Source organism: Narcine bancroftii, chromosome 10, assembly GCF_036971445.1.
Source record: "Narcine bancroftii isolate sNarBan1 chromosome 10, sNarBan1.hap1, whole genome shotgun sequence".
NCBI classification, from domain to species: Eukaryota; Metazoa; Chordata; class Chondrichthyes; order Torpediniformes; family Narcinidae; genus Narcine; species Narcine bancroftii.
This window is the reverse complement of record NC_091478.1, coordinates 90,756,142-90,774,987: the sequence shown is the minus strand read 5'-3', so window position 1 is coordinate 90,774,987 and position 18,846 is coordinate 90,756,142. Positions and strand designations below refer to the sequence as shown.

General features: G+C 38.3%; 2 protein-coding genes across 16 annotated transcripts in view; one reads left to right on the top strand and one right to left on the bottom strand.

Moving 5' to 3' along the window:
• dpy19l3 (dpy-19 like C-mannosyltransferase 3) overlaps positions 1-7,960 on the bottom strand; it is a 51,319-nt gene extending 43,359 nt beyond the window's left edge. For 2 of the 6 annotated variants that reach the window (XM_069901745.1, XM_069901751.1), the window contains exons 1-3: positions 7,395-7,482; positions 6,727-6,858; positions 4,497-4,621 (exon numbers count right to left, since the gene is read on the bottom strand). In XM_069901745.1, coding sequence (XP_069757846.1) covers positions 4,497-4,621; positions 6,727-6,858; positions 7,395-7,467 — 330 coding nt within the window. In that variant the 5' untranslated portion in view covers positions 7,468-7,482. Of the gene's footprint in view, positions 1-4,496; positions 4,622-6,726; positions 6,859-7,158; positions 7,183-7,353; positions 7,483-7,705 lie in introns of those variants that run through there. The other 4 variants (XM_069901749.1, XM_069901747.1, XM_069901746.1 and 1 more) reach the window with 4 other exon arrangements.
• Positions 7,374-18,846, top strand: part of LOC138744917 (uncharacterized) — a 55,927-nt gene continuing 44,454 nt past the window's right edge. For 5 of the 10 annotated variants that reach the window (XM_069901763.1, XM_069901760.1, XM_069901762.1 and 2 more), the window contains exons 1-3: positions 9,140-9,214; positions 15,295-15,615; positions 18,613-18,745. In XM_069901763.1, coding sequence (XP_069757864.1) covers positions 15,510-15,615; positions 18,613-18,745 — 239 coding nt within the window. In that variant the 5' untranslated portion in view covers positions 9,140-9,214; positions 15,295-15,509. Of the gene's footprint in view, positions 7,586-9,139; positions 9,215-15,294; positions 15,616-18,612; positions 18,746-18,846 lie in introns of those variants that run through there. The other 5 variants (XM_069901759.1, XM_069901757.1, XM_069901758.1 and 2 more) reach the window with 2 other exon arrangements.

Sequence of the window (18,846 nt, the reverse complement as noted above, 5' to 3'; positions counted from 1 at the left end):
GGAAATGGCCAATGCTTGAACCCTCATCAAAGCAATTCTTTGTTTGCTTAAGATTCCAGCTTCTATAGTTTTTGTGTTTCTCTCTTGCCAATTTAATCTTTTACTAGCAGGTTTATTGCAATATATCTTTAAATAAAAACCAAGCTAATGTTTCAAAAAAGTTCCCAAATTCAAATAAGCACATGAATTTACCTTAGCAATGAAAACAAAACACAGTAAGACAGAAAGGATTAGATCCTCTAATCAGAGCCCAGAAGGATTAAGTCTGTAATGTAAGAAATTCAGCAATGTTGCACAGACCAAGGCTGCACAATAGAAACACTGTCATCGTTTTTCTTTGTGATGCTGACTGAGGGATAGATATTCAAATATTCACCCTCAGTAACCTGCTTTTCTTTGAAATAATGAGATGTCCTTTACATTTAGCTAAAGGACACATGAAACCTTTGTTTAGCATCTCAGCAGGAAACAGTTGAGATAAAGAGAACCTATCAAGTTTATTTATCATCCCATTGTACAAGTACAACCCAACCTCTGTGCAACACACCACAAACACACATTCAGACATAACACATACAATACATAGGCACAGTACTATGTACCAATATTACAATAAATGTTATTGTTAAATAGTCAATCATGGAGGGATTGTGTGAGAAGTTCATCAGTTCACTGCCCATGGGAAGTTGCTTCTCAGCCTGGTGATTCAGACTCTGATACTCCTGTATCTCTTTCCCGACAGGAGTAGCTCAAAGATGCTGTACAAAGGGTGGTACGGGTGCTCACTGATTTTGTGTGCCCTCTTTAGACAACGATCTCAGTAAGTCACATCGATGGGTGGAGGTGGGGTGTAGGTAGGGAGAAGGAGACCCCAGTGATCCTCTCTTTTAGTCCAGTGGATTGACCATCAAACTAATGCTCTACAGCCACCATATCACATTGTGATGCAACTTTTCTGTAGAAAGTTGACAGGATGGTAGTCTTTCCCGCCTTAGTCTTATCAGGAAGTTGTTGTACCTTCCTGGTTAGTAAGGAGGTGTTTTGCCCAGGATAGGTAATTTCTTAAGTGGACTCTGAGGAACTTCTGGCTCTCCACTACCAAGCTATTAATGAGCAATGGAGGGTGGGTGACCTTGGACCTCCTGAAGTCCACAATCATCTCCTTTGTCTTATCCATGTTGGAACTCAGGTTATTATTCTTGTACCATTTCACTAGATTGAAGCCAATTACTGTCACATCATCCGCAAACTTGATTACTCTGTTAGAGCTGGATTTGGCATTGCAGTCGTGGGTCAGTAGGGTGAATAAGAGCGGGCTGATTAAAGATCCCTGATGTATGCCAGTGTTCAGCATGATGGTGTGACATTTTGCTGCCAACCTGGACAGAATGTTGCCTTTCCATTTGAAAGTCCAGAATCCAGTTAAAGAAAGTGGTGTTGAGTTCCAGAGAGGACAGCTTCTCCACAAGCCTCTGTGGTAAGATCGTATTAAATGCCAAGGTAAAGATATTGAATAGCAGCAGCCTGGTGTATGAAGCACCCTTCTCCAGTTGAGACAGGATGGAGTGGAGGGACAGGGCTATAGCATCATTAGTGGATAATTCCATCTGTAGGCAAATTGAAATGGGCCCAGCATCTCTTGGAGATGTGTTTCATCCTCAGATCCTCGAAGCATTTCCTAATGGTGGAGGTCAATACTACTGGGTTGTAGTCATTGAGGCCTGTTACCGATACCTTCTTTAGTACGAGGATAAATGGTGACTTATCTTTTATGTTATAAAATCACCCCTTAAATGTTATGTAATAAAAGAACGTATTCTGAACCTATATCATCGTTCAATTGCCAATTGTTACTACAGCTATCATTTTATGTACCACATTTAACAAAGATGTGCTGCTCTACCATCAGAATTGTTGCCCTTGGAATGAAAAATTGGATCAAATTTCCTGCTACTAGCTCAATGCTACTAGCAAAAGAGCAGGCAAGCCCTCTTAGTGCCTTTGTTAAAATTTCTCAAGGAAGCTACATGCTTAAAATAGAAAAATGACCAGACAATCTCAATCTTTTGTAAGATAATGTGTGGCAATCTCAATTTAATCACGAACATATTAAAATCTGAATTAAGGAAAATAATGCAATGTGCAGAAAATTAAGGTCATAAAATTATGGCAAAAAACATCAGCCTTGAAGAAAGCTTTGTTGATCATCATTCATCATCAACAAATTATTATTGCAGTTCACTTACTACTTAAGTATCATATGTAACTTAATGCAAAGTCAAAATAGAAGAAAACACAAAGGATGCTCTTTAAGTGCATGTATATGGGCTGTTTTCCAGTTTGCAAATACATCTGACATTGCATTTTACCCTGCCAAGTAATATGTCAAGCATAAAAACCTGATTAGCAAATACAGTCTCCAGAAATACACAATTGCTTGAAATCATGTGAGTGCACGTCTCATTGTTGGCTGCAACTTATGGTGAAATGAGAAGTTATCGTTTTTCTAAATACTCCCATAATAGTGAATTGAGAGAAGTTAAGAAAATAATTAGGTGGAGAGAAAAGAGGTCAGGTATAAGTGAATAGCTGCTGGAAAAATGGAGAATAAGTTAAGCAAACAGAAAGCCAGAAGCACTGAAGTAAAATCAAGCAAAAAAAAAATCTTTGCCAACCTACAACACATTTGATCATCTATACAAAACAGAATGGGTATGTTAATAAGAACTATGGGATATCTTGCATTGCTGCTCACAATGAGCAGAAGTCACAGGAAAGGAACAACAACTTACTGTGAATATTTGAGTGAATGGAAAGATTAGGCAAAGCAGAACAAAGAAATTGGGTAGAGCAAATGAAACTAAGTGGGCTTAGCAGAGCATGAAACTTAAACTGGTCTGATTTTAACTATACAGGAAAAAACAAAAGGATTAAAAATTGTAGAAGTAAATTTTGAAAAAAGACATTAAAGAAAGAATGCTTTGTGGGTTTTTGTCCATCTGTGTATTGACACATTTAGCATATATCTATCTTGGAATACTATTCATCTAGGATTTCATGAAAAATGGGCTCTCTGGCAGAACTGGAAGCTTATTCAGGCTTGTTCATGTACATTAAAAAAAATACAGAACATCAGAGACCTGGTAGACTGGATTCAATATAGGCTTGGTCATAGAAGACAGAGGGTAGTGGTTTTGTTCTGACTGGAAGTCTATGACCAGTGGTATTCTGCAGGGATCAGTGCTGGGATATTTTTAGTAAGTTTGCAGATGACATGAAAATTGGCAGAGATGTGGATCTGTGAAAAAAATACAACAGGATAATAGATCAACAGAAGCAACAGATGGAGATGGAGATTAATCCAGAAAAGTGTAAAGTGAAAAGTGTAAAGCAATACACTTTGGAAATATAAGAGGAAAGTACGTGGTAACCATCATTAGTGTACAGAGGGATTGTGGGGTGTAAAACTCCCTCAAAGTGGCAACACAAGTAGATAGGGGGTTAAAGAAGGAATAAGGCATAAGTGTCCTTCTGGGGAACTGAGCATAAAAGTTGGCATTGCATCTGTATAACATTTTCATTGAGCACATTTGGATTATTGTATGCAGTTCTGGACAATATATTGCAATAAGGATGTGGGGACTTTGGAGAGGATGCAAAAGAGATTCAGAAAGATGATGCCTGAATAAAAGAGTATGCGCTATAATGAAAGGTTAAATAAACGTGATAGTTTTCTCTGAAGTATCACAGACTGGGGCAAACTGACAGGTTTATAAAATTACAAGAGATGTAGAAAAGGTACAATCAACAAACAATACTTGAGGACATAGGTTTAAGGTGAAAGGGAATAAAGCATATAGGAAATTTGTGAGGCAAGCTTTTTTTCCTCTCCACACAGAAAATGCTAGGTGATTGGAACACACTGCCAGGAAAATACTTGGTAGAAGATATGATATCAATGTTTAAGAGGCATTTTAAAGGCAATGAACAGAGGAATGTAGACAATGTGCAGGTAAATGAAATTACTTTAAACTGAAGGTCCTGTTCCTATGCAGTACTGTTCCATGTTCTAATATTTAATGCAACAGATAGAAACCAATTATGGTTTTTAGACTGCGGGCATATAATGGCACAATCAAGGAATTCTGCTGCTACACAGGCAGTTTAAAAAGGAATGTGCAGGAATTTTGAGTCAATTCTTGCACCTCGATTTATCCTGCAGGACCCGTACAACTTTTTGGAAACCTGCAGTGTAAATCATACCAGATCACAGGTACTCAGGTACTTGCAGTCTAAAAAGGTGCCCAGTGTGAATGGCCACATGGGCAGTAATTAAGTTAATTTTTAAAAAATGCTATTTTCCCAACATTGCAGTCTAAAAACCATAAACGACTAATGCAAGAAAAAAAACATCAGTTTTTAAATAGAAAGAATTATCCATCTTCCTGAAATCTTTCTAATTTAACATTAGTATTCTTTACGGATTTGTCTCATACCTGGATAGCTGAAAACCACAGATCATTTTCGTGCAATGTTGCAATGTAAACTGAGGTGACAGATCCCAAGAAAAGTCCTATTAATCCACCAATCAGGAAGGACACAAACTTTATTGTTGCTGGACCTATGAAGTTACATAATAGATTACAAAAAGGTAAAACAATTACATTCAACAGCTTATTCTGGTATTTATATTGAGAATAGAAACAATTTGATAAAATATATTTATTTAACATAAATATACTATCTAAATTGCAGGTTGGATGTTAATAGTTATTTTGATAACTGCTTTAAAGTTTCTTTAGTTGTGTAAAATAGACATTCTAATAAGAAATAAGACCGCTTATTTTAAATCCTGTATATAACAAAGTAAAACTGCAGGGGATAAAGAGAGGGTCATGTGGTTTTTGCAAGCAGAGAGAGGAAAAAAAACAGGTTATTTCTCAGAGAGAGAGAGAGAGAGAGAGAGAGAGAGAGAGAGAGAGAATTAAGTTCTGTAGTTCGACAGTCAGCAGCAGTAGCTGGGACTGGAACAGGACAAGCTGGCAAACTTGTGGGAAAAAAAAGGAACATTTTGAAGACGGGCCGTGAGTGCTTAGTTCAGCCTGGTCAAAGCCCTTCTGGTCCATACAAGAGGACTGGCTGTCTAATGTTTCACTTGAAATAAGAGAAACAAAAAAGGAACTCTGTGGTGACCAGATTGCAGTTCAGAATCAATTTATTTGTTACACCAGGTTTATCCTGGTATTTCTTTCAATTCCTTACACACCACTTCATCTAAACAGCATATGTCTTAATTATCTAGTTTATCAAATATTTTAACTATTTCTAATATGTATTTATGCCTTTTGTCAAGACCAATATTCCACAGTATTACACAAGTGCTACAATTCCACAACTGCTATACTTAGGGTGATATGTCGTATTTAGGATGATATGCCATGTTCACTCTTCCAAATCATGCAAAAGATCCGCTTACAATTAATCAAAGATTTAAAAAAAAAGTTATCTATAATATCTTGCCCAAAAGCTATCCACCAATCAACATTTTCATTACTGGATTCTTGTTTGTCTACAGGTTGACTATCTTTCTTTGTAGGATTCAACAGAGTACAGACAATGAAGTATTCCTGAAGTGCCATGTCTCTCTGATTTTGACCAAAAACAATTGTGAGCTTCATTGTTATGCTCTTATATTCAACTTGCTTGTAACAGGGTTCAACTATTCAAATCTTTTGATAGGTTTCTGTTTTATAGCTTATGCAATGTAGTTTTTCTTTCTAAAATTACATTTCTCCTTCCTGACATTTATTTTTCCATTCAAATATTGTACAAGTAATATCTTACTTAAGATGCTTAAGTTATAACTCCAAGTATTAGCCTATCTCGGTCAGTTTTACACATATCATTATGGTACACATCATATTGCAGTAAAAGTAAAGATTAGTCTTCTGTACTACATTCTTGCTCTATGATAATTTCATAAGCTGATGTCATGGAAATGCCACACTTTGGTTGATGAAAATGTGTAAAATGGGATACATGTAAAAGTACTACAGATTAGAAACATACAACTCAGCCCATCCTTGTTTACTTTTAATATGAGGCAGGAGACAAAGAACATTTTTTTTGTGTTTTTTTTTCCCCATTTGAAACATATGGACTTAAAAAGGGATAGTTGAAGAATCAATCATAAAGGAATTGGACTTTTGCAAAGCTGGTTAGGGGAGAAGGAGAGAGATCAGGGGAATTGGGCTATTTGGACAGTCCCCAAAGAGCACAGTCAAGATGGGCCAAAAGTTCCTCACTTGATCTAACATCCATGCCACTGATCTAGATCAAGGAAATCACAAGCTCCCCACTGGGTTCGTTGATCTGAAATGAACTGACTGAAGAGACGCCTTTCACATTTTTAGGCATTCAAATTTTAAAATCAATGAATCTGGAATTCCAAGGATCAACCATTTTCTAAAAATAAGTTTGACACTACTCAGTCTTGCTACCCTGGGACAAATTTAGTTCTTGTTATTGATGTATTTAAAGAATAAAAGATGTCCTTGAGTTTCCTAATCCCTTTCTCGTTCATTCAAATGGTCTTGTGGTCGAGTTTTACAGTTGAGGATTGTTTTTTTTCCCCCATTTAATTATTTGACAGATCAAAAACAGTTACTAAAATCTGATTCCAAGTTATCCTTAAAATGTGACACAAGCTTTGAAAAGCCTACCTACCGTTTGTGGACTTTTCTTTGAGCCTTTCATCAAGCTCTTGGGGTCTTGCATGCTCTTCAATGCCTTTAGCAGCCTTTCTTCGTTTCAAAAAGGACATGTTTCCCCTTTGCACAACTTCAGAGATTCCCAAATCTTCGAACAAAAAATGACAAAATATGAACGATCGTGTTATTAAATGACAAATTCTTTCTTTAATTTAAAGCCTCTGCGGGATTTATATTGGGATCCTTTGGAATCCATATTCGCCAGGCCACCGCAGGAGATGACAAACACCGTTCGTGTCAAGAACTCTGCATCTCCACGAATGGCCCAGCCGTCATCCCGTGGCAAGGAAGCGAACCTCGGCGGTAGGACCACGCGGAAGTCTCCAACCGCGAGCCCCCGCTCCTCCGACCCGGTTCCAGCGGCTCCGCACCCTGGCCTGAAACGCACCTGCTGGCACGAGGCAGCCGAGCGCTCCCTCGGCAAGACCCCGGGCAATTCTTTCCCCTCCCCCAGCACACCGCCCCCCACCCCCAGCACACCGCCCCCCACCCCCAGCACACCGCCCCCCACCCCCAGCACACCGCCCCCCACCCCCAGCACACCGCCCCCCACCCCCAGCACACCGCCCCCCACCCCCCGCACCCGGCACAGCATCAACTGGCAGCGGCTGCCTCTTCACCGACCGCTCGCGACATCCCGAGAAATCGCCGTCGCTCGATTCTGTTTCCGGGTCGGGGAGCTGCTTGGCGTTTCCATGGCGACGGTGGGAGTCGGCGGCCGGCGAGGGCTCGGCTAGGCCCCACCCGGAGGAGCCGGGACTGAGGGATCGGGCAAGGGAGGACGGGGGATTGGGGATGAATGGATCATCGAGAAGGCGAGTGGGATTTTAACGGGGGGGGGGTGCAGGGGGGATTTGATGGGAGAAGAAGGGGATAACGACGGGGGTCAGGGTCGGTGGACTGACCAGTGTATAGGTACAGAATCTTGGAATTACAGATAACTTGCTTCCATTCCTGTTCTGTTGGTTCAAAGGTGGATATTTATGTCAATAAGGAATTCACAGACAACGTTGGCACAGAATTCATTGGCATGGCACTGTGCAGTGCAGATGGAGTGCCTCTATTTCCTCTCAGCCTCTGTGTCCTTGAAGAAGGGATGATGTGTCTTCTCTATATCACAGGTTTAATCTCATTCTACTCCAGGAAACGGACTCATCAATGCTCCTCTTGATTAGACCTCCTACGCCTATTTTTCCCCCAGTCTCCGCTAATCTGGAAAGAACCGTACATCCTTTTTGTACCCTTTTTAATGTTGTAATATATTTCCTATTCAATATTCCTTTATTGTCATGTAATATGACACAAAATGGCCTTCTGCCTGTGTGAGGCAAACAAAGCATTGCCATTAGTGTCACCCAGTGCCCCTCACAGTATGAGCGAAAGAGAAGCAAAAGTAAGTTCCATCAGAGTGTCCGTGGATTCACCTCCAGCACTTCCCCAGCCTCTGAGGGACACAGACTCGTGTTCAGCAACCTGTGCTCCAGATCCAAACCTCCAACATGATCAGGAAGCCATCAGCTCCTAGTGCCTTCTTACCCTCAGCACCTCTAGAATCCTGGCTCCAATACACGGATCCCATTAGACAGTCTCCTACAGCCAGCAGCCTGTGTAGGTCCCCTGAGCATGAGCCTGCGTGGGTCTCTCAGCTGCTGAACCCCTCACTGGTCTGCAGCTGTGGTCGCTGACTTGTTGGGTCGTCCCCTCTGCTTCTCCTTCTCAACAGAGCACCGGGAAAGGTGTTCTCCCCTTTTCTATTGCCCTGTGCCAGTACACTGGTCCCTAGAATTTGCAACCCCTCATGGCTGCTGCTGAGCATAGGTGATGCCATCTTGGACACAGACCCGTGGTTGCAGGATTTTAGTTTAAAAACACTGTTTTATGCCTGCATGGCCTTTGGAGCAGCACTTTGTCTCCGCTTTCTGCTCTCCTGGACAACACCTGTGGGCAATGCTGCCATTTCAGCAGGTCCTGTAGAGCTGCCATGTTTATTTGGTAGGTGACTAAAACTGTACACAATATTCCAAGTTTGGCCTCACAAGCAGCTTGTACAACTTCAAATGATGTCCCAACACTTTATTTTTTTGAACAAGATTTCTATTTCAATATTTTTAATGCTACAGAAAAGTTTGGCTAAATGTACCTTGCTTTATGAATACAGTATGTCCTTTACTTAAAATCAAAAAGTGGTCACAATCACCTAGAGATGGTTATGTTCTCATCTTTATCTCTAAACTGATTTTTAAAACTATCATTAAACATTCAATAAAATACAAAATAATTGCTTATTTATTAAAAATCATTTTACACTATCTTATACTTTTTCACTCATCACATGTTACATCATACACATAAATAACCATTATGACAGCATCATGTGACAATTAAAAAAGGCAAATTCAATTTTAGGACAGCATACCAAGGACATAGAGGACAAGTCAAAGGAGGTAACATGCCAACTTTATCATTGGCTTGCAGTTGTTTAAATGTACAGCACGGTAACAGGCCCTTCTGGCCCCGAGCCCATGATGCTAAATAGACTTGAAAAGCTGAAAATTATTTTGGTTTCTGGATAGAAATACATTGAAAGTGTAAGAGCAAATAGTATGATTCTTGAGATATATCTGAATAATAAAGAAGGAAACATGGGAGAAGCTATGCTCTGGAACTATGAGAAATACAATAAACATGAGGTTATGTATGATACAATATAACTGGATACACAGGCTATACATTACACCTCAAAAGTTAAATAAATGGGACCCAACAGTATCTGACAGATGTTTTCGCTGTAAAAAAGAAATGGGAACAACAATTCATGCAATCTGGACATGTGAGAAAGTGAAAAAATTTTGGGAAGATCTAAACCAGACATTAAATAAAATCACAAAAAGCAATATACCAAAAAACCCAGAGATCTTCCTCCTAAGAAACATAAAAAACAAAGAATTTGGACTTGATTTGGATGGTGCACAAAAAAGATTTGTTAGGATAGCCCTAGCTGTAGCAAAAAAATGTATTATGTCAGCCTGGAAATTAGAAGATAACTTGAGAATACAACAATGGTATGTAGATATGAATAAATGTATTCCATTAGAAAAAATAACATAATTTAAGAAATAATATTACAATATTTGAACAAATATGGGAGCCATATATGAAACACAATAGAGAAAACCTACCGGGGACATCTACCACCTAAAATGACAGAAGGAGAAGGAAATGAAAAGAATTGACTCAGTGGAATTTCTTGTTTATTTTTATTGAGTGACAACATTGTTTGACGGGTTTAATGTATCTTAGATTCTGAACTTTAAATGAATGGGAGGGGAGGTAGGGAGGGTGGGATGGGAAGAGGGAGGGGGGGGGAGAAAACGACACTATATATTTGAAAAGAAAAATGTATGTATCTTGATCAATGTGGTTTATAGTGTGAAAAATAAAACATTTAAAAAAAAAGATATATCTGAATAATATGAAGAAATGTCATTGCTTTTGTTGTGACAGTGACTAAGTCATTGAAGATTAAAGCTGGTAAATGTAAAAGGTCTTTATTTATTGTGACAAACAGGCATTCCCTTAGAGATCCTCTTCATAGAGTCTCTTCAAATTCAAAGTACATTGAGTATTTGTACTCGTAAGAACAAAGATAAGTGAAGGTGATTCAAAATAATCTACCAGAGGAACACAGCAGGTCAAGCAGCATCAGTGGGAGAAAAAGAATGGTTGATGTTTCATGCTAAAACTGAGATTGGTTAAGCGTATTAGAGAAACCAAGGTAAAGGGGACTGGGAGGGAGGGGGTTGGGATGGGCCCCAATGGTATTAGTGAACCAGATAGAAGAGAAACATGACAGAGAAGCAGTGGGTGGGCATATGCCAAACAAAGGGGGAAAAGGAGAGAGAGAGAGAAGAAAAACAAAGGGATCAGATGGAAGAAGAGGAGTTGTTCAAGGTGGAGTGGAGGATTAAAGGACAAAAGCTGACTGATGGAATCTGATAAGGTGAGAATGGTGGTTTGAAGAGAGACCAGATGGAAATGAACGGTGAGTGGGAAAGCTGAAGAATCCAGTGGGGAAATGGGGTGGAGGGGGATGGAACTAAAGAGAAAGAGGGATGAGAATAGGTGAGGGTGGGTGGGAAAGGGGGCGAATGGAAAGAGCAGAAAGGCGGAACGGAAGAAGAGTGAGGCAACTCATTACCTGAAATTAAGAAAATGCTTATCCTCTCAATCAGTGTTTAAAGATGGTGGGTTTGGTGTTCTTGGTACTTCACTTCAACAAAGGAAATATATCTGATAGAACTCTTTTTCTATTTGTGAATGCTCTCTGGCTTGCTGAGTGTTTCCAGGTCTTTTGTTTTTGCTGAGGATTTCCAGCAGCTGTAGTTTTATTTAAAATTATTTCTCATTTATTACAGATTCAGAAATTCTATAAATATTAGTCAAATTTTCAGGTGATCTCTGAAAGCAAGAGAAACTTAATGAAGCAAGCCATTAGCCTAGAAAATCTAGAAAATATTTGTAGGAAAAACAATGGCAGGTTAATTTTATATCAGACAGCAGTTATTGGTAATTGACCCACTCAGGAAATAACTCCAGAAATGGTACTGAAATAGTGTGTTGAAGTTGAATGAAGTATTGGCCTTGGATAACCTTATCTTCATTGGACTAGAATATGCTGGAGCTGGCTCAGTGTCCGGAGTACACCATTTGTTCCTACATACCCTAGATACGGAACCCTGATCTGAGTGGCCTCCCTACAAAAATTTGAAGCAAGTGGAAGGACTCAGCAGTGATTTGGTCTCAAGCAGTGTAGCACTGCAACACATTCCAGGAATGTTCTGATAGACTTTGATAGGATTTTGGCAAAACTTGGAACAGGGCCACAAGATCTGTGAAAGCCTTAAAGGAATTTTACCAGTTTCAAATTTTTTTAATATCTAAAGACTGAAATATCTAAAACCTAATTTAAAAAAAAATTGCATTGGTAAAACATTTATTTTGAAGTTGTATTACAAACACCTAAAAATATAAATAATTAAAATCATTCAAGTAAAATATACTTGCCAGAACCTTTGGTGCTGAATTCACGGACCAAGAATCTCCATTGTAATGATCTGATCAGACTTGTCAAAGGGACGGACGGTGAATCTTTGCAGGACTGGATCTGCACAGAGTATTGTGATTTTTGTGGCTCAACGTGTCACTTAATAAATCTTGAAGTTACAGCTGTTCCGTGTAAGTTAAAGATTTTCCTCTTTTGGAGTGTCAGAACCTGCTGGCCACTGCTTGGATTATTCATTCCAATATGTTCAAATAAGGCAGAGCAACAATCAACAATATCAGAAATTGTTGAATTTTCTTTAGCCAAATCAGGAGAATATAAATCAGTGGAGGATCATAATGTATTGTGAATCTTGAGTGTGTTATTTGTTCTAACAGTCTAGAAGCAGTATGCAGAAGTCAAAGATGAGAGTTGTGAAGAACTCTGGACAAGTTTAAATTTTAGTTTTGGATAACTTCACACATTTTTCTACAAATGAAATTCGAGCAATGTTTGGAATGGAATTTGAGACAGAACAGAATAATAAAGATGAAAATATAAGAATCTTTAAAGAAACAATTACATTCAACAAGGTTGGATCAGGGATTTTTTTTCCAGATACTTATCTTGGGAACTAACCTTAGATCATGGAGCTGTTAAAAATTGTTTGGAATTGACAAAAAGCATGATAAAAGCGCATCAGAAAAGAGTGAAAGCTCATCAACAAGCATCAGAAGATGTGAGAAGCTCGAATGAACAAAATGATTTCCCACACAGCAGTAACTCACTCTGGAATGTGCACAGATATAGATGAAAATCAACACCACAGCACAATACAATTTTTTAAATAAACTATTAGAAATCTAATATAAAGTATTCGGAGGCAAAATGGATTCTGGTGAAAACAAAGTTCGATTTAGGAATTGGCAGCAAGATATCATAACTAAATTAACAGGAATACTGAAAGATTATTGCACAAACAAGTATATGGACAACAGATTATACTGAAAAAGAGAATAATGGTGACACACAAAAGGATAAGTGAATGCTTGAAAATGTTGGAAAGAGTGTTTGAAGATGAAGTAGGCTGTGAAGAAAAGGAGATGTTAGCAATCTGGACCAGATTACATTATCCAATTTTAATGAAATGCTAGAGAAATGCTGCAATCAAATGTTCTTGCGTAAATGAATCCGAAATTAGTAAAACAAGAACATCAGACTGGCAGGTAAGTACAATGTAGATTTTTTTTATATCCATTCACAGGATGGCCTCACATTTTTAGCCCCTCCCTAATTGTTCTTCAGGAGATTGGGATGAATGGGCTTTTGGCACAATGGGAGTGAGAGAACAGTATCAACAATGAAAAGATCACCAAGCAGGATGGTGTGACACTTGAAGAGGAATTTGAAGAGCCACATAATATAAAACTGGATCTAGGATGGTAAATATTTCTTTCTCTCTGTTACACTTTTATATCTCGTTAAATACACCTGCATTTCTCTTGCTCCCCACATCCCTTCTCCTTAGCCCCACCACTCCATTCATTCTCCATCTCTCATGCTTCCATTCTCTTTCTCCTTCCAGCACTCCTTCTCTTCCTTCATTTTCTATTTCTACTTTTTAATCCCCTTTCTTTTTCTTTCTCCTCTATTTTATCATCCCTCCTGCCCCATTTCATTCTCCACCATTCTCTCTCTCTCTCTTTCACTTCAAGGTACTACACTTTGATTTATAACTGAGGGGAGGGGTATGACTCAGTCTTGGAAAATCTTTGAATTTCAGGTATTGATATTGTGTTGCTCTTTATATCTTTGCACCATTTGAACCTTTTTTCAGTAACCCTCTGCAATTGATATGTTAAAAATAATATTTTCAATCATATGAATCATCTATATTAGTTGACTGTTTTTTTAGAATAGCTTTACAAATGAGGATTTTACATTTTGTAGATAGAGAAATGAGTCATTCTCAGTGCAGTGACTGGAATATTGTGACAAAGATTCTTTCAATTCAGTGCCTCATTTTATCTTTTACTTCATCGATGGCCAGACGTGCAATTTTAATTAAATGGAAAGATAGTACCCCACCTACACCTACACAGGTATATTATGTCTTGTTTAAATTTGGAAAAAATTAGATATGCAATCAATAATTCAAATCCTAAACTCCAATATCATATGTGAGCCACTTGTAGTTATGAACATTAATTTTCAACCTTATTTAGGGGAATGGGGTTTTAATTCTTTTTCTATTTTATTATGATTGTATTTTGTAACTTGTACTTATGATCATTTTTATAACTTTTTTCTGGTGTTGTAGCACACTTCATAATTGTATTCTTCAACTTTTTTATTGTAAAAAATATCAATAAAAATATTTTAAAAAGTAAAGGCTAGATTCTATGATTTGATGCTGTGACTCTATTCTGGAATTAGTTTGTAATGCTTTATATCCTACATGTTCTATATTCTTCATAAAGAACCTTACCCCAATGAATTCATGCACCAATGTCACATTCCTCAGAATTGAGGTCTCAGGTGAAGTTGTTTATTGGCCTGCATGATCACCAAATGTGAGAGGGCAAAAAAAAAACCTATCTTGAGGAAAATGGAAGCCCTGTGCTCCTCAGGTTCAATCAACTCCATATTAAATCAGGATATGAATTTGGATGGAAGATACGATAAAGCCTCACTACCTGATCAAACTTGATGATATGTGTTGAAATACGATTAATCTGTGGATATTTTGATAAAATATTTCAATTTTGGGTTGCATCATGCATACTGTGCTTGCCTGGCTCAGTACTTTGTATCAGGATAATTTGCTTAGTGTTATGTATTTAATATTGAAACACAAGTCTGTTGATGCTGTGATTATAGAAAAAACACAAAAATGATGGAGGAATTCAGCAGGTTTCACACCATCCATAAAGGTAGAGATATATGACAAATGTTTCTGGCCCAAGAGCCTTCTTCATGGTATGAGGTTACCTTGAAGATGGGCTCCAGCCCGAAATATTTGTTATTTACAGTATCCTTACCTCCTATGAACACTGCGTAACCTGAGTTTCTTCAACATTTTTGTGTTTTTACTGTTTCTAGCATACCTCTGGAATGTGTCATATCTGGAAGTATGAGGCAAGTTCACAAAGTATCTATATATTTCAGTCTGGATTTATGACAGAATTCACTTGAGTCATATGTTAAAAATGTGTGTCACCAGAGAGAATTTCTTGTCCATGAGTTTTTAAATATAGTACCCCAAATTTAATTTTATCCATGAACTTCATGATGGAGTCAACTTACATGTTTATGAGCACTCTACTGCTTACATTTTTGTCTGTGTTAGCTTTCCAAACATAAGATAAATGTTTCTTTAAGCACTTTATGAGAAAAAGAGAGAAATTTGATATTATTGATGTGTATACATAAGCATTTTTGTCATTATTTGTAAGTTTAATACATATTTTGAACTCTACGCAGAAAGGGAATGCTGCACAACATCAAGCAAATGTAAGGAGTGTTGAAACAACAACGCTAAGCACTGCTTCTATTGGAAATAGAGGTTTCCAAGGAAAAGAAGATAATGATAAGGAAGGTGCTTCTCTCCAGACAAAAAGTGCAAACATTTCCGAGAGAATAATAAACCAAGTTGCAAACAATTTAAGACTTTTGTGAAAACAGTCATCAAACAAGAAATGGCTAGCACTGCTCTTCAGCAAATTTATGAATCAAAGAGAAAGGGAAAAGTAGGAAGAAACCAAGAAGAGTCTGAAGAAGACCATTGGAATGTCTCCAAAGCAGGTTTGTTTGATCAACTAATGCAAATTAAAACTACCAGAACATATTCAGCAGGAGAGGCTGCTGCAATTTGTTAAGACATTAGACTTTTCTCATAATGTTCTGGACTTAAATTCAACTGAACAAGGAGGTAGCGGTGTTAATAATTGGTAATTGTGGGTAGGTCTTCTTGTGAAAGTAACAATCATCTGTCCTTTATCAACTCTTTTCATGTGCCCCCTCCCCATTCCAAATCACTCTCCATCATTGTTAGTAACCTCTATCATCCTTCATTTATTAAAAGTTATTACAGACTGATTACCAGCAGCTTTATTAATACCCAGTAGTTATTTTTAAAACAATAATGTCACACCTGGATGCTGAAAATAATGTTTGCAACATGTGCTCCACAAAAACCTAATTTTCCTTTCTGTGTGTCGTGATTTACTTTGATTCAAAAGGAAAGGAAAATATAATATAACACTTTCATTAACATTACCTTGATTATCAGTATACATTTCTTTTGCTTTACTGTAACATGATGTGATTCCTATTTGACCTGTACAGGGCAGATTTTTCTATCAGGAGAATTTGGAATTCATTGGATATTTGGATCCATGCAACCTGAGTGGAAATCCTGTTGTCATGTCCATTTTGTCCTATTCCTCTCTAGAGTCAGTGGGACATTACTCCATCCTCTGCTGGGCAACACATTGGAGCAAGTTAATGATATCTTTTTAAGCAAACGAGAAGACAGATCAGATACTATTTATTATTATGTAATATTACACAGAATTGCCTTTAATCTGCCATTAGCATTGCCCAGCACCCTTCGAGACAGAGAATGAGAAGCAACAGAGAATCCCATCAGAATCACTGAGTGTCCATGGATTCGTCTCCAGTGCTCCCGCAGCCTTTGCAGCCACACAAGCTTCCAGTTCAGTTTGAACTATAGGTAACCCAATCTCAGATCCAAATCTCTGACATGATTTAAATTTAAATTTTAAAATTTCAATTTAGACATACAGCACCATTACAGTTCATTTCAGCCCATGAGCCTGTGCCGCCCAATTGCCCTTCATCCCTGGTACATTTCGAACAGTGGTAGCAAACCGGAGCACCTGGATGAAACCCACTCTGACACGGGGAGAACATGCAAACTCCTTACAGACAGCGCAGAATTCAGACCCCAGTCCTGATCACTGGTGCACTAACAGCATTGCGCTAATCACTGTTCTAACCATGCAGCCCCTGTTGATGAGGAAGCCTTCAGTGGCCTGATCCTTTTGGGAGCCCTTTTTGCCATCTGCACCCTCTCAAATTCCAATTTGGATACCTGGTTCTCATGAGCCAGTCTTCAGCAGCCCCTAGCCTGTCTGAGCCCCTTGACCTCGTTGGCAGCAGCCCGCAGCCTGTGTGGGGTTCTCAGCGCAAGTTGTCAATGGCTCGCTGCCTGTATGTGTCCTTCAGCTGCAGAGACCCAATCTGGTCTGCCACCATGGTCACTATCCTTATGGCGTCTCCTCTCATTCTCAACGGCGGAGGTGGAGGGAGGGGGGGGGGGTGTTCTCCCTGTTATTGGTGACCTGAACTAGTCTGCTGTTCCCCCAGAGTCGGCAACCCCTTGAGGACACTGCCAAACTCAGGCACCACTATCTTGGGCCGACAACCCATGATCACGGGATGTTGAATAAAACATCATCAACTCCAGTAACAGCTTCTGTGCAGAGCTGTTAGCTGTATGACTGGGCAGTCGGACCCTGTGGGGGAGTGCTGTGACTCCACTCTATTCTCTCAATGGGTCCACACCAGGGGTAGCACTTCCATAACTGCAGCTCCAGCAGCGGCCACATTTTTTAAAACCTTTTTGCTTAAGATGATAGAATATATCATGTTCAAAATAGGTGTTGGAGAGGATTATCCTGCCTGATTGGTCTCTCTTTTGCTGCCCCTCTAAATAGTCTTCTCAAGTTCATTCAAAAACTAGGACCCATGAGTTGACATCTTAATAGTACCTGGCAGAGTTGGCATTTATCTTGGTGACATTGTACTCACAAAGGGAAGTTGGTCCTCTAAGGAATCATTGTCTGCAAATTCCACATATTATTTTTATTTATGAATGCTAGCAGACTCAGAAGAGTGGGATTTGAATGAAGAATGACAATGTAAAAATGCCATCATTTAATTCTCACTAAATAATTTAAATGATCATATTTCACAGCATTCTTAAATCATGATGAATTATATATCAAATATGGATCAGGACTATTTCATACTGTTAAAAAAATTTCAAATTATCCATTTCTGACAGCTGGGACCATTAATCTCCATTGCCTCCTCCTCTGCCCATATCCACCAGTAGATACCTTAAACATTATTCACACAAATCAGATTCCTTTCCACAAGAAAAACAATAAAATATTGAGACAACTGGATTGTGAATGACAACTTTTTAATCAGGCTTGGGTATCAATACATATAGATCAAAGATGAGGAAGTGGGTTGAAATACAGATCTAAAATTTAACTGATTGGTTAAATCTTTGAGGTTTGAAGTACAGTATGCTTATGCCTGTTCCCAATATTTCTATATTCATTACTCTTCAATGAATTTGAATATTTATTAAGACTATTGGTAAGATGGATTTCTCCCATGAAACATTAATTAAACTACGTAATTTAGTTATATTGTCTGCAGAATAACGACCTTTAATAAAACCTGCTCGAATCAACGTCGGTAAAAATTGAGCTAATCTATCAGCTAGAACCTTAGTCAAAATTTTATAATCAACATTCAATAATGAAATTGGTCTATATGACTCTGGATTCAAAGGATCCCTATATTTCTTAAGAATAACAGTTAGAATAGCTTGTGAAGAAGAGTCTGATAAAGATTGTGTTTCTCTTACTTGCTCTAAAACTTTAATAAAAAGAGGAAACAATAACTTCTAAAAAAAATTTATAAAATTCTGTAGTAAACCCATCCTTTCCTGGTGATTTAATATGAATATTTGTTGTGCAGAATCCAATAATTCATCTCCAATAAAACCAGCATCAGTGAAACCAGCTTCAGTTAAGGCCAAGAGTATCACAAGATCAAGAAATGAGACAGATAAACCAACTTCATCAGGAATGTATCCAAAACAGGTCAAGAGGTGAGTACTGTGAATATTTATATCTATTTCATTACTGGTTTGTATGTTAAATGCTTAATTAGTATGGCAAAGATTTATTACTTGATATTGCTATGTAGTAA